General features: G+C 40.1%; 1 protein-coding gene across 1 annotated transcript in view; it reads left to right on the plus strand.

Annotated features, from left to right (window-relative positions):
* The window catches only part of CFAP61 (cilia and flagella associated protein 61), a 263,247-nt gene that overhangs the window by 167,610 nt on the left and 79,103 nt on the right, over positions 1 to 16,534 (plus strand). The window contains exon 22 of the mRNA XM_012757361.2: positions 14,708 to 15,000. Within this exon, the coding sequence (XP_012612815.2) occupies positions 14,708 to 15,000 (293 nt within the window). The remainder of the gene's footprint in view (positions 1 to 14,707; positions 15,001 to 16,534) is intronic.

Consider the following 16,534-nt stretch of genomic DNA (forward strand, 5'->3'; position numbering starts at 1 on the left):
CCTTCTAATACTGCAGAAAACCTAGTGGTCCTTCGAGAATGGCAGTTCAAGAAGAAAATAGTTGTTGCATCGTTTCTGAGACATCTAGCATATCACACTTCGCTGAAGCTCCAAACCATTTCTTTGGGAATTATGGCTCTTCTTTATCTCAATGCCAATTGCATCCAGCACAGTGTCTGGCATATAGTGGATGCCCAATAAATGTGTTAGTGAATGTAAGTGAAGACAGTGGAGAATGTAACTCTTCGCCTTCCCCGCACATAGTGAGCCTTATCCATACTTTTTCCATTCAACATAACGTGGAAATTGATGGCCAGGAGAGAAGAAGACAGGAGAACCCTTGAGTAAAATTGGTAGCATTCTTAAAAAATCCTTTGCTAACAACGGTGATATAGCACCTCTTGTATTTTCCTGAATAGAGCTGGAACTCATTCTACTAAGTGAAGTATCCCGAGAATGGAAAAATAAGCACCACGTGTACTCACCAGTAAATTGGTATTAACTGATTAACACCTAAGTGGACATATAGTAATAACATTTATCAGGTGTTGGGCAGATGGGGAGGAGGGGATGGGTATATACATACATAACGAGTGCGATGCACACTAGCTGGGGGATGGACACGCTTGAAGCTCTGACTCGAGAGGGGAGGGGAAGCAAGGGCAATATATGTAACCTTAACATTTGTACCCCTGTAATATGCTGAAAAAAATAAATTAAAACAAAAATTCCTTTGCTTTTAATGAAAGTAATAACATGCTGGCTAAATAAGATGAGCTAAGGTCTTCATCATGAGTAACCAACATTTGTCAAGGCAGTCTAGCTCACCTTCTGGAGTCAGGTGGCCTGGGTTCAAATCTCAGGTTCACCATTTTCTGGGACAAGTTACTTCACCCATTTGTGTCTCAGATTCTGGGGTACTATCTTCCTTATACAGGCTGCTATGAGGATTAAATGAGATACTATAATAGTATAGCATAATACATGCCATACTCAGGACAGTCTCCCGTACACAGAAAGAGTTCTATAAATATAGGCCGCTGTTAGCATTACTAATACTACGTATGATGGAATTACTGCCACACACTGAAGTTTCCTCAGAGTGCAAGTGTCAGCCCCTGCCGTCATGGTAATGGTGAAGTCGAGGGTGTCGGTCTCTATGCAGAGAGTAGGGATCCATATACACCAGGTGCCAATCGGTTGCAGAGGCACTGTGGACTTCAAGGGAGCCCCGGGGGCTGTGAAGTTTGGAGAAGGCTTCCCTGAGAAAGGAGGCCTTGAGCTCAGCCTTAAAGGTGGGGAGGATAAGCAAACAGAGAGAGAGGCGGAGGGAGTTTGGGTTGTGTCCAGAAGACTCTGAGCCGACAATTCCGGCTGGGCAGAGTCTATGAAGGGCAGCACAGGAGATGAGGGTACAGGAGCAGGTGGGACAGACACCGTGGCAGACCTCAGGTGTCCTGCCATATCCAAGTGTAACTGGTCATTTTTCAGGGAATGGGGCTCCAGGGATGGGGGTGACCAGGGGGTGGGTGATGCTATGCACAAACAGCACTTTAGGAAGGTGACTCTTCCATCTGTAGTTACCCGTGCCAGCAGAGAGAAAGTGACCTCGTGAGAATGAGTCACCCAGGATGGCAGTCACCCAGTTAAGGCCAGGAAGCAGGTGATGGCTGGAAGCGGTCAGTCCTGCTCCATATGGTGGTCCTGCTACCACAGCTATGTCTAGCTTATTTCCAAGTCAGTTATGGGATGATGGTATTTGAAGCCAGAAACTAGAAGTCTGGCCCATCATGAAAAACAAGGGATAGGACTGCATTCCTGCTCATTTGAAAGATTGGATTGTGCTATCCATTGCCGTTGCTGGACATTTCATGTCATCCTAATAACACAAAAAATGTGGACACTTTTTCATAGTAGCTTACTTTTACTCCCTCAGGACCAATTTCCCCTTCCCTAAATAGTTCTGAGAGCGAGTTGGGGCAAGGGAGCAGAGGACAGTGCCCCTCGCACAGGAGCCTGAGAAGAGCTCTCACTGTGTCTCACTGGCTGTGACTGGGGGGCGTGTCCACCCAGGAACCACACCCTGAGTCCTGGGAAACACCAGGCCTGACTTTACTGAAGCACAGGGACATAAATGGAGGGGCTTGTTCCCTGAGAATGATAGAGAGAGAGATTGTTCTAGAAGGCAATGGATGGTGGACAGCAGGAAGAATGGATGTTCCCAGAAAGAGGTTGGCTCTCCTCTGAATTTCTGTGCATTGCAAATACACACAGACAGCACCCCAAAGTGCAGCCCCTCCCCAGTCACTGTTTTATCTCACCGTTCTCTGCTTCCAAAGGAGAACACAGTGATTCTGTGATGGAATTAGTCTAGCCAGAAGGACTTCATTTTGTGGGCTCTAGAGTTGGATAGGTTTATAGAGGTAAATTACCCTAAACTATTAGAACCGCTCAGGTGCCATGGAGAAGAGCTGACATCACAGGCTCAAATGCAGCTTTCAACTGCAAAGGAAAAGAGCAGTGTTCCACTGAGGGTTTCTCATAGAACTCAGCAACCTGATACATTATAACAGTTTATGGCACTAATTGAAACTAATTGAAATTCATCTGCTATTACCTCTGTACTTTCCATGAAAATGAAAAGTAGGATGAAAGTAAAGTAAAAAAAATAAATAAATAAAACTGCCTTAATGGCTTGAAATGGATCAATTATTTTCATCTTTAGCTAAATACAGTTTACTGCCTTATTAAAAGCATGTTTGTAGGAAAAGTATAACATTAAAATTCCAGAGCATGCATCACTGAACAAAGCCTTTGTTATGTTATATCTAATATATTCTTCCCTTTTTATTTGGCAGAGCAAAATGGGACAGGTCAGATTTGGGGCATAGAAATCATAGGCTTTTTGACTTTTAAAAATAAAAAGAGCATTATCTGGTCTATTCGTGGGCATGACATGTTTTTAAGTGAATGTTTATTTCATAATTTATTAATATTCTATGATGTCAATTTAAAATTATTTCATTATCTGTAATAGTTATTTGCCTAAGATGTTTATCCAGATAAAATGCCAATGTAGGTATATTTTTAGTAACATGATCCGTGTCCACCTGCAAGCCTGGTGCAGGGGTGTGAGCCCTGGTTCTGAAACTAGACTCACAGGATCCGAGTCCTGCTGGCCTACCTACTTGCTGTGTGAACTTGAGCTCATTTTTTAACCTCTCTGTGCTCAGTTTTCTGGAGAAAATAACAAAACCTGTCTCACAGGCCTCTTCAGAGGATGAATGAGGTCATATATAGCCACTATGTGTCTATTCTGAGTGGAAAAAGGAAATATAATTTCTTCATTAAAACAAAACAGAATTGGTAAATATGCATAGAAACAATTAAAAATATACAGACTATAAAATATATATATATATAATTCTTATTTTCTCTGGCCTTAAAAACATAATAACTATGGGGAAAAATTCATGTTAATATCTGTGTGCATGAATCCTGAATTCATTTCTTATACTCTCGAGATCTGCTTTCATGGGCAGACCACCACATCAGGAATTCCTCCCTTCCTTCCAAGTCATGATTTTCTCCTTGGAGAATCCTTCCTCTGTAGAGTATACAGCATGATCATGAAATGGCAGCAAAGCACACTTTCTAGGTCATTAAAAGCAAAGCATTCAGTTCAAAAAAACAAAATGCCTTTTTGGCATCTACTAAAAATCCTTTTTTAAAAAAGTTGTACCCTGAAAGATTTACTTTTAGGGTAAGTCTATGACTAAAAAAAATAACACTGTATTTTATTTCATGAACTTAATAGGGAAATCAATTTAGTTTTTCTTTCCTATAAAGTCATTTTACTTTTCATTATTAGTGACTTTTCTAACTCCTGAAACTCTTATTTACTGTCTTCAGGAACAAGGATGCTGAAACCAGCATCTTTGCCCCCCTGATTAACATAAATTGAAGAACCTTCTGAATCTGGGTGCATTATTATAGTTGAAATTTTAAATTTTGAAAGCCTTATTTAGCTGATCACTATCAAAATTGCCTGCGTGTTCATTTATATAATTCCTTCAAGCAGTGTCTGTCAAAAAGCAAAAAGATCACCTGTGCGTTCTTGCCAGCATTTTGAGCCCAAGTCTTAGTGCCTTTCAGTCTGAAGAGAGGACTTGACCACTGCCCAGGCCCTAGTTTACATCATCACTTTCCCTCTCTTTCTCCCCACCTAGGCTGTTGACACGGAAGCCCCTCCTTCCTCTTAGAAGCACCCTTGCACATTCTGTTTGTTTGTTTGTTTTTGTTTTTTCTTTTTCTTTCTTATCTCACATTCTGTTTCAAAGGCTGCTGCCTGGCAGCAGTGAGAGAATTGGACTCCTTCTTCTCAACTCCAATTTTAGGAGCTTTCACACAGTTGTCTTTTTCCTGGTGCTCTCCTTGGACCCTGCTGCCTGTGTCATACCTGTAATCTTAGTAATGAATAATTTATTCCCTAAAAAGGGCAACAAAGACTGGCCTTGCATGAAAACTGCCATGGTTACGTTCCCTTATCCTTTATTGAAAATCCGCCCAGAGTGTTCTAATCATCAGTTACCACTTGTGGTTTCAAAGCAGGGCAGCCCACTCTTTACCTGGGTCACCTGTCACATCAAGTGCAAAAATTGGTCATTTCTTATACGCTTGGCTGGAAAGAAGATAGTGACCAGATCTTTTTGCATAAAATTGATGTCCAGGGAAAATCCTCAGTCTCCCCACTCTCTTTCTTCCGTATGCACGTAGAAACTTAAAAGCAGTGTATATGGCATCCCAATTATGTGAAAGAAGCCCCTGTAATGTATTACCTCCTTCTAAACATCTGCAAGGACTCCATGAGTCATAAAGCACCTGAGTGGTAGAAATACATGGATTAAATTCCTCTTTAAATAATTGAAGTTTTCTGGCTTATTAAAAGTATGCTATAAAAGAACATATGTCCTGGGCCCTCCATGTGCTGGGGCTGCCTCACTCTGTCTGTACAGCTGTCAGGCTGCTCTGTGCCCACGGAACCCCAGCCACTCCCTGCACACACTGGCTGGCACACAACCGTCAGCCACAGCGCCTCCCTCAGGCAAAGCCAACACGGTGTTCCCCCTTTAGTCACTTACCCCTCAGTTCATCCCACCTACACTTTCAGCAACCACTTTCTTGAACCTATGTTTTTTTTTATTCTTTTTTTTTTTTAATTTCATGCATGTTACCAGGAACAAATGTTTAGGTTACATACATTGCCTTTGCCCAGCCCAAGTCAGAGCTTTAAGTGTGTCCATTCCCATTAGCACTGCACCCATTGGGTGTGAATATACCCGTCCCCTCCTCGCCCCCCACCTGCCCGACACCCAATGAATGTTACTACTGTAGGTACACACAAATGTTGATCAGTTAATACCAATTTGATGGTGAGTACATGTGGTGCTTGTTTTTTCATTCTTGTGATACTTCACTTAGAAGAATGGGCTCCAATTCTATCCATTATAATACAAAAGGTGCTAAATCACCATTGTTTTTTGAGTCTGAGTAGTACTCCATGGTATACATATACCACATTCTGTTAATCCACTTATATATTGATGGGCACTTGGGTTGTTTCCACATCTTTGCAATTGTGAATTGTGCTACTATGAACATTTGAGTGCAGATGTCTTTTTATAAAATGTCTTTTTTTTTCCTTTGAGTAGATGCCCAGTAATGAGATTGCTGGATCAAACAGTAGTTCTACTTGTACCTCTTTGTGGTATCTTCATATTACTTTCGACAGAGGTTGTACTAGTTTGCAGTCCCACCAGCAGTGTATCAGTATTTTTATCTCTGCATCCACACCAACATTTATTGTTTGGGGACTTTTCAATAAAAGCTGTTCCCACTGGATTTGAGTGATATCGCATTGTGGTTTTGATTTGCATTTCCCCTACGATTAGAGATGTTGAGCATTTTTTTTCTTATGTTTCCTGGCCATTAGTCTGTCTTCTCTTGAAAAGTTTCTGTTCATGTCCTTTGCCCGCTTTTTAATGGGGTTGTTTGATTTTTTCTTTCTGATTTTTCTGAGTTCTACATATCTTCCAGTTACCAGCCCTTTTTCAGTTGTGTAGTATGTGAATATTGTCTCCCATTCTGTGGGTTGTCTGTTTGCTCTCGTGATAGATTCCTTGGATGTGCAGAAGCTTTTCAATTTGATCAGGTCACATTTATTTATTTTTGTTGTTGCTGTGATTGCCTTTGGGGTCTTCTTCATAAATTCTTTGCCTAGGCCAATGTCTATAAGAGTTTTTTCAATATTTTCTTCTAGAATTCTTATAATTTCACACCTTAGGTTTAAGTCTGTTATCCACCGTGAGTTGATTTTTGTGACGGGTGAGAGGTGCAGATCCTGCTTCAGTCTTCTACATGTGGCTATCCAATTTTCCTAGCGCCATTTACTGAATAAGGATTCTTTTCCCCAGTGTATGTTTTTGTCTGCTTTGTCAATGATTAGATGGCTATATGAGGATGGTTTTATATCTGGGTTCTCAGTTCTGTTCCATTGGTCTATGGATGCTGTTTTAGTTTCTATAGCCTTGTAGTATAGTTTGAAGTCTGGTAAATTGATGCCTCCCAATTTGTTATTTTTGCTTAAGATTGCTTTTACTATACAGGGTCTTCTCTGGTTCTATATGAAGCATAGAATTATTGTTTTCTAGATCTGTGAAAAATGATGTTGATATTCTAATAGGAATTGCATTGAATCTGTAGATCACTTTGGGTAGTACAGACATTTTAGCAATGTTGATTCTCCCAACCGATGAGCATGGTATGGTTTTCCACCTGTTTATGTCCTCTGCTATTTCCTTCCTCTGTGTTTTATAATTCTCCCTGTGGAGGTCTTTCACCTCCTTAATTAAATATATTCCATATTTTATTTTCTTTGTTGCTATTGTGAAGGGTAGTGAGTCTTTGATTTGGTTCTCAGTTTGACTGTTGTTGGCGTATAGGAATACTGCTGATTTTTTTACATTGATTTTGTGACCTGAGACTTTGCTGAATTTATTTATCAAATCCAGTAGTCTCACATCAGAATCTTTGGGGTTTTCTAGATATAAGATCATATCATCTGAAAAGAATGATAGTTTGACCCCTTCTGCCCCCATTTGGATGCCCTTGATTTCCTTCTCTTGTCTGATTACTCTGGCTAGGACTTCCAGCACTATGTTGAATAGAAGTGCTTATAGAGGGCAATCTTGTCTGGTTCCAGTTCTAAGCAGGAATGCTTTCAATTTTTCCCTGTTCAGTATGATGTTGGCTATGGGTTTGTCATATATAGCTTGTATCATTTTTAGGTAAGTCCTGTATATACCTATTTTGTTAAGCGTTCTTATCATAAAAGGGTGCTGAATTTTGTCAAATGCTTTTTCTGCGTCTATTGAGAGGATCATATGGTCTTTGTGTTTACTTCTATTTATGTGGTAAATTACATTTATAGATTTGCATATATTGAACCATCCCTGCGTCTCTGGGATGAAGCCCACTTGGTCATATACACTATTTTTTTTTTTTTTTTATATAAGCACCTGAATTCGGTTTGCTAGGATTTTGTTGAGAATTTTTGCATCTATATTCATATTCATAAGGGATATTGGTCTGTGGTTTTCATTTTTGTTGTATCCTTTCCTAGTTTTGGTATCAGGGTGATATTATCTTCATAAAATATGTTGGGGAGGATTCCTTCCTTCTCAATATTGTGGAATAATTTCTGCAGGATAGGCACCAGTTCTCCTCTGTAGGTCTGGTAAAATTTGGGTGTAAAACCATCTGATCTGGAACTTTATTTTTAGGAAGGTTTTTTTATTGCTGCTTCAATTTCCGTACTTGATAACGGTCTGTTCAGGAATTCTATTTATCCTGATTGAGCCTAGGGAGTCTGTATGTTTCTAAGAATTTGTGCATTTCCTCCACATTTTCAAGTTTATGTGCGTATAAGTTTTTATAGTATTCATAGATGATATTTTGTATTTCCGTGATATCAGTTGCAGTTTCTCCTTTCTCATTCCTGATGGAGCATATTAAAGTCCTTTCTTTTCTGCTGTTTATTGATCTAGCAAGAGGCATGTTAATTTTTTAAAATTTTTTCAAAGAACTTTTTGTTTTATTAATATCCTGTATAGTTTTTTTGTTATCAATTTCATTTAGTTCTGCTCTAATCTTTGTTATTTCTTTTCTTCTGCTGTGTTTGGGGTTAGTTTGCGTATCCTTTTCCAGTTATTTGGGATAATTCATTAAATTGTTGATTCATGATCTTTCTGTCTTTTTGATGTAGGCATTTATGGATATAAATTTTTCTCTCAGGACTGCTTTAGCTATGTCCCACAGATTTTGATAACTTGTGTCTCCTTTATCATTCAGTTCAAAGACTCTTGATTTCTATCTTAATTTCCTCCTTAATGCAATAATAATTCAGCAGAAGGTTGTTTAGTATCTATATCTTTGTGTAGAGATGAGAGTTTCTATTGGAGTCGATTTCTAATTTTATTCTACTGTGGTCTGAGTAGATGCATGGTATAATTTCTACTTTTAAAAAATTTGTTGAGACATATTTTGTGGCCTAGGATAATCGGTCAATCTTAGAGAATGTCCCCTATGAGCTGATTAGAAAAACATATATTCAGTGGTTTGGGGGTATAATGGTCTATAAATGTCAGTCAGGCCCATTTGTGCTAAAGTTCTTTTTAAGTCCATTGTTTCTTTGTTTATTTTTTCTGTTTGGAGGACCTGTCCTGTTCTGTCAGAGAGGTATTCAACTCCCTGCCTATTACAGTATTGCTGTTTATCATTTTGTTTAGATCAAGTAGGATTTGCTTTATGAATCTGGGTGCACTTGAGTTAGGTGCATAAATATATAGAATTGTTATGTCTTCTTGTTGAATTGTACCCTTCACCATTATATAGTGGCCATCTTTGGCTTTCATTACTTTTGTTGATTTGAGGACTAAATTATCTGAAGTCAGAACTGCTACACCAGCTTTATTTTGGTTTCCATTTGCATGGAATTTGGTTTTCCATCCCTTCACCTTGAGTCTGAATTTTGTAAATCACTCATTCTTGTAAGTTAGGTGTGTTTCCTGAAGACAGCAGATACTTGGTTTGTGTATATTTTTTCATTCAGTCAGCCAAGTCTCTTTTGTGGTCAGTTTAAGCCATTCACATTTATTGAAAGAATTGATAAGTGGGGAAGATTTCTGTTCATCCTGTTCAGTTGAACTTTGTTGCTTTGTTTTCTCTCTTGAGTCATTGTGGTATCTGGCCTTTGACCTTTAGCTTTTGGATGATTTTACACTGGTGAGCATCTATTGTGCTGATCCATGTGTAATGCTGTTCTGAGTACTTCCTGGAGGGAAGGTCATATGTTGATGAATTCCCTCAGTCTTTGCTTGTCTGAGAAGGTCTTTATTTCTGCTCCATATAAAAAAATTAGTTGTGCAGGATACAAAATTCTAGGCTGGGCATTATTCTGTTTGAGAAAAGTGAGAATGGGGCCCCAGTCTCTTCTTGCTTGTAAGCTCTCAGTTGAGAAATCTGCAGTTAGTTTGATGGGTTTTCTTTTGTAGGTTACCTGCTGCATTCACCTTATGGTTCGTAGAAGGACCTCTTTCATGTTTATTTTGATCAATCTGATGACTGTGTTGTGGTGTCTTCCTGTTTGCAATTAATCTCCCAGGAGTCCTTTGAGCTTCTTGTAAATGGATATCTAGATTTCTAGCAAGGCCAGGAAAATTTTCCTCCATTATATCTTCAAATAGTTTATCCAACCCTAGTATATTTTCTTCTTCACCCTCCTGGTTGCCTATGATTCTCATGTTAGGCCTCTTCACATAATCCCACATTTATTGTAGGCTTTGCTCTTTTCTATTATTTCTCTGCTCTATCTCTGTGGCTGACTAGTTTAATTAAAAGGTGTTATCTTCAATCTCTGAGATTCTTGTGTTTTATCTACCCTATTCTTGAGGCTTTCTATTGTGTTTTGTAATTCTTTGAATAAATTCTTCATTTCCAGAAGTTCTGTTTGATTTTTCTTTAATATTTCAATTTCTTTAGTGAATTTTTCTTCCAAGTCCTAGATTTTTTGTAGTTGTTGTTTCTTTGTGTTGAGTATCCATTTTCTAATGCATATCATTGAGTTTTCTCATGATCTATGTTCGAAATCCTTCTGCCATTTCAGTGTTCTGAATTTGGTTGGTATCCTTTGCTAGAGAGATGGTGTTCCCCTTTGGGGGTGTCCTTTCAGTTTAATTCTTCATACTTTCAGAGTTCTTTCACTGATTCCTTTCCATGTGGAGCAGTTGTGGCTTCTTACCTTTGGATTTTTGTTTAGATAATGACATGCCCAGTTTAGTCTCTGAGCCAGCAGGTGGTGCTTGTGGGTGAGAATCAACCACACTGTGTATGATTAGCCAGTAAATATAGTAAAAGAGCATGGAAATTAACCTCCCTGTCAGTAAGTGGTGCTTGCCAGGAGGAGCAAGCTGCAATGTTGTTTTTGAGTCCTGTAACTAGCTCTTGTTCCTCTGGAGAGGCACTCTAGTGCCTCAGGTGGTGGGTAGGGCCCTGGAGCTTCCAGGTGTGTCTTTATTCACCACCTCTGCAGGGGCAGGTTGGGGAGTAAGGCTGGGTGGGGCTGGGTTGGATGAGCTGGCCCTCAAGCTTCTTTAACCTACTTTTAAACTCTTACTTTCATTTAACTCTTACTTGGGGATTGAGGAATTTCTATTTCTCTGAGGCTCTGCTGATCTATCTCTGCTCACCTTTCTTCCTCTCTCCACTTCCTTTCTTCCCCATCATCCTTCCTCGATTCAGCCAAAACTTGGCCCAACCATTGCAACATTAGAGTTAGACAACTGCTAACCTCCAGGTAAAATATAAGAAAGCCCTATTAACCCTGAAACAATTTACATCTAAAAGAAAACCAGTGCTGTAAACCTTTAAAACTCCTAAGAACTCCAAGAAGTTCCTTTCAGCATCATTACAAACCTGTTCTATCTGCTCAATATCTGTCTTTCCTCACATGGCACACTAAAGATGTAATTTCTTGTTTCCCTGAGTTTAAATGGTAGAAGTATTGTTTATATGTATTAACATAATTTGTAGTAGGTACACACAATTCTTGTTACATTTAAGATTAGGTAGGATTTTGTGAGTTTCTAGAGACCTACACCAGATCTAACATTGTTAAGGGGAACATGTTTCTATTTTACAAATCTCGGGTACACAACCCGTTCTGTGGCTGGATATTTATTTTAGTGCTAGCTTAATAGTGAATACCTAGTAGAAATATGTAGTGGGATAAAATCTGGCCACAGTGAGGTTATTCTGTGCTAAATATTTAGAGGACGCAAAAATATGATCCCATTAGCAAGAAAATAGTCTTAGCATCAGTAATCTAATAAATCTCAAGCACTTATCCATGTATCTAGTCAGGAAACATTATTACACTATAGGCAGGCACTGTGCAAGGTCTCAGGGATAACTCATTGGGAAGGGCAAACACAGTGCTTATAGTCCAAAGAAGTCATCTCACAGAGAAGATGGGTATTCCATGGTGTGCTCTGGGAAGGAAAGGTGCCAATACACCCACTGTCCCCCTTGAGCTCACCTGGCTGAGGCCAGGCACGGCTATGGGTGGGCTGTGGCCCTGATGTGGTTTCTTCAAAAGCACTAGTTCCAACCCATCCAAACTAGTAAAATTACTCTGATAAATATAAATAATCATATTTTTATGACTAGGTTGATTCATCCCAAAATGAATAATCAAAGTCTTGGGCTACTAGTTTTTTCTGGGGACCTCCAAAGATACAAGACTTTAGTTATTCTGTGAATTATCACCATGCTTATATTTTCACTGTCAGCTTATGAAAAAAATATTTATGGACATTTGAGTGAAACCGATGTTATTGTTAATAGCTCTAAATGTTATTGTTATAAATTGATGATAATAGTAATATAAGAGATTATGTATAAAAGTGCCCAACTTTGTGCCGGGCATATATGAGTCACAAGATAAATATGAATTGAATCTAAAAATTCTTCACAACTTAAAAGTGATAATTAAAGTGGAAAGAATTCACAATTACACCAAAATGATGGAAAGAATAATCTCCCACAGAGTGGAGACATTCAAAAGGCCAGAGATCGAAGTGGCAAAGAGGAAAGACTTACTTGTACATCAGATTTTTATCACGTCTTCTTATATTTGTGGAAGGATGTGATTTGACCTGTAACATGCCCTTATTTATTTATTAACAAAGTATATTATAATGAGATTCTACTATATTTAATGGATATTGAGAGAAATGTAACTAAATAATCATATGAAGCATGTTTAAATGAAAAGTTTTAGATGAAATAATGTAAGTAGCTTTAGATGAAATGATGTAAATTATGAAAATATGTAAGTCATATTATTTAAATGTGACTGTGATGGTTTGGACTATTGTTCAGCAAACATCCATTCTCCTCCCCCTCCCTTTGTGGGCAGAGTGTCCTTCCCCACACCTGGACCATGCGTGTGGCCGTGCAACTTGTCTGGTCAATGAATGTTAGTGGGCATGATGCAAGCAGAGGCTTGAGATGTGCCAGGTGACTGTGCTCGTCCCTCTGTGCCTCTGCACAGAAAGTGTCTCAGGTGGATGTCAGTCCAACGCTGAAATACACGTGGTGCAGACCTGAACCCAATCACAACTTGAAGCCAGATCAGCTGACAGTAGACTGCCCAGAGAGGTGGGAGCTGACATGCAACGTGTTTGTCATTGTTTGACATCGAGTTTTGGGGTGGGTTTTGTTATGCAGCATTATTACAGCAAGAGCTGACTGTTATGATAACCAAAGTCTCATATTTTTGTTAGGGAATTTTGTTTCAAATTAAACTTAAAGATAGCCAAGACTGTTTAAAAGTTGGAATACCTAGAAAAAGAAATTTCAGAATTAGAGGTTTTATACAATGTATTACCTTTTGAATTGAAAACCATCATACTCTCGAGCTGCGTACAGTCTGTGGGTAACCCTTGCCAGATAGCACAGCTCTCCAAACCCCAGCATATTGCATGCCCGGTCCTCCCTAAACCTGTAACAAAAAAGCCCTGCTCGCACAGAGTTGCTAACAGCGAACATAAAGGAGACTGGAGCGATACTACACTCTGAGTTGTGTGGAGCCTAAACACTTAAATTCATTCAACTGAAAATAAATATTGTTTTGGCATGCATATTTTAAAAGGGCAGGAGACCTCAAACCTTTGACAGTTTTAGGCTCAAGTGTTGCCTTTCCTGGCAGGCTCACTCTTTGCTGTGCCAGACAGCCAAGATTCATTTTTCGCAGCAGGTGGGAGCCTCAATAATTTAAGCAAAATGTTGCCTCTTTCAGCCAAGGAAAATGCAGCTCACTGAGGAATGTTGCATTCAAGCATCCAAATAGAGAGAAAATCATAGCCACAACACTGGAGCATCCTAGTGTGGGCAGGAAGGGAGAAGCCGCTCTCTCACTTCATTGCCCTCTTGGCTTACATAGTTGAAGAGCAGGAGGATGGGAGAACATCCCAGATGCCCAGATGTTGTTAACTCAGAGAAGCTATCTAAAAGTTATCCTAGTTTATTTTCCCTAAGTAAATAAGACAAGCCATCACACCTCTTTTCAATTGTGGATTGGAATCTATTTTGGCATAATTTCTTCAACCAAATTGAATTTATATACTTGCCATTTATTTTGCCTTGTAAAATTGCCTTTTCATACCATTTCATAAACAGGAGACAAATAGAGAGATTCAACGAAATATATGTGTTTTGGCAAAATTGTTACATCTCACCTTAAAAGTGAGTCTGCAGCAGTTTTTCTTTGTGAAAAGGTAAAAATGTCAACTCGACATCAAAAATAGCATATACTATCACTTATCTATATTGTCATTGATCTTAAAACAGATGAAATAGTAGAATAGCATATATATTCATGATTATTTCTGTAGCATTTTTGAGAATTGTAAACAAATGGCATGGATGGTTACCATCAAAATGTTCTTAAACAAGGGAAGTCTTTCAAGATTATTTTGTGATTTTATATTTGCTGACCAAAATATATCTCTCTGGTTAGGTCTTGACATGTTAAATTCTAAATTAGAATTTGAATCTTTATAAAATAATCTGGGAAAAGCACAATGTTCTAGTCTTTAGTTCTCAAAAAAGGAAAAATTTCCTTGAAACTAACTCAGTTCAACATTTAAGTATTAAAATATCAGTAACATTATATGCATGAATATTTTTTACCATTTTCCTTCTCTCTCTTAGAAAGAACTAGTATATGTTGCCAACTTTAGTAATTGTGTTTCCTTAATAAGTGTAGCAAATAGGGAACAAAAACAAGATAAAAGGTTTTATTCTAGACAGTTTCATTCAGCATAATTTCAACTTTCAAATTATAGGAACATAAATGAATGTCCTACTTCTGCATTAAAAGTACTTGACTACTTTGTGGGATGTTTTGTGCCAATTCTTTACTAAATTATCTTGGTCACTGTTGCTAGGTAACACCAGTGGCTTCCCGCAGCTGAAAAATGAGAGGGTTATAGGGAGCAATTCAGCATTATCAGCATTTGACTAATAAGGTTTTTTTATTATTATTATTTTTTGACTGTATATCTTAGCATGTTCTCTCCTTTCCCAGGGAATGTCATTGTCTATGGGAATACAATTGACACTTACACCACCGTGGAAACGCTCTTAAACATTGGCGTGAGGGGCTCCTGCATCTTCCTCGTGCAGTGCCCGCCTGACTCCACCGTCACCTGCATGAACAACTATTCAGTGGAGAACGCGGTGGAGGATGCGCTCAGAGTAGCTGGGGTGACCGTTTACCGAGATGCGATCTTGGCCCAGTGGAATGACGGCCTGAACCCAGACCCCATTCACAGCGCCAGCTTCACCACACCCACCAAGCCTTTCCGGCTTCAGTGCTCTGTAAGTCGGTCCCCACGAGATTCACTCACCAGCTAGGGAGAGCGGTCATCTCCCAGGGATTTGGGGGTCTGAAAGATTGTGGGCAGTGAATTTATTATTATTTATTTATTTTGAGACAGTCCTGCTCTGTCGTCCCAGATAGAGTGCAGTGGTGCCATCGTGGCTCGCTGCAACCTCGGACTCCTGGGTTCCAGGGATCCTCCTGCCTCAGTCTCCAGAATAGCTGGGACTACAGGCCAGAGCCACAACTCTTGGCTAATTTTTCTATTTTTAGTAGAGATGGGGTCTCACTCTTGCTCAGGCTGGTCTCAAACTCCTGAGCTCAAGCGATCCTCCTGCCTCCACCTCCCAGGGTGCTAGGATTACAGGCGTGAGCCATCGCACCTGGCCTGGGCAGTGAATTTATCCTCACAGATTTTGGACTTTGTGTTCTAACTGTTCAGATTATCTCTTGTTGAGTAACAAGCCATCCCAAACTTAGTGGCATAAAGCAACAGCAGTCTCTTATTCTCTCTCCTGGTCTGGAGGTTTGACTGGTTTCAACTGGAAAGTTCTTACTCAAGGTCTCTCAGACAGTTGAAGTCAGACAGTGGATGGGGCTAGAATCATCTAGAAAGCATGTTCACTCACGTCTGGCTGTTGATGCTGGATCAACTTAGTTGAGATTTTGGCCAGAACACTTACAAGTGGCTCCTTCGTGGGACTGGGCTTCTTCATGGCATGGTGGCTTGGTTCTAAGGGCAAGTTGAGGGAGAGAAACGGAGATGGGGGCACTGGGTCACCTTGTATGACCGAGCCCCTGAAGTCAAGCAGCGTCACTTCCACCGCATTCTGTTTGCTCGAGACAATTCACAATGGCCAGCTCATATTCAAGGGGAGGGGAATTAGACTCTGCCTCTTTGTGGAAGGAATGTCAAAGATTTGAAGAGTGTCACCATTTACTGAGAGCTTGCCATGTCCCAGGCATGGTGCTGCATGCTTGCAGTACATTCTGTCACCTCATCATGACAGCTCTGCAGAGGGAAACATCCCTATTAAATGGGTGAGAACACGGTGGCGCCAAGTCCGTGGTGCTGGGATCCCAGCCCCGGTCAGCAGGGCCCCAGAGTCTGTGCTACCATCAACTTCTCAAGACTCTGGAAACAGCAACAGGGGGTCTTTCCCACCACATAGAGACTTTGAAGCCATGCACAGAGAGAGTACTTTCCTGTGGGGTGTGTAATAGCCCGGCCTCCAACCTTGGTCCTCACAGTTCGCAGATCAGGAGGTTAGTAGAAGCCCTCAGGGAGGGAGGGAGTGGAAGGACCAGCCTGTCTAACTGGACCCCTGCACAAAGAGGAGCTGAAGTCGGTGTGAGGACTTGAGCAGTGTAGGTCAAGAGTGTATGCGGGCAGTTGTGATAAAGAGTGGCAGCTACCATGTGGTGGGCAGACCAGTTAGGGCTAGGGTCCTCAGCAGTCCCTACCTAGGAATAGGGGGAGATCAGCCTAAGGCAGGGCTTCTCTCCCAGGTGTCTCCTCTAAGCATGAAGGAT

This window comes from Microcebus murinus, chromosome 16 (assembly GCF_040939455.1).
Source record: "Microcebus murinus isolate Inina chromosome 16, M.murinus_Inina_mat1.0, whole genome shotgun sequence".
Taxonomy (NCBI): domain Eukaryota; kingdom Metazoa; phylum Chordata; class Mammalia; order Primates; family Cheirogaleidae; genus Microcebus; species Microcebus murinus.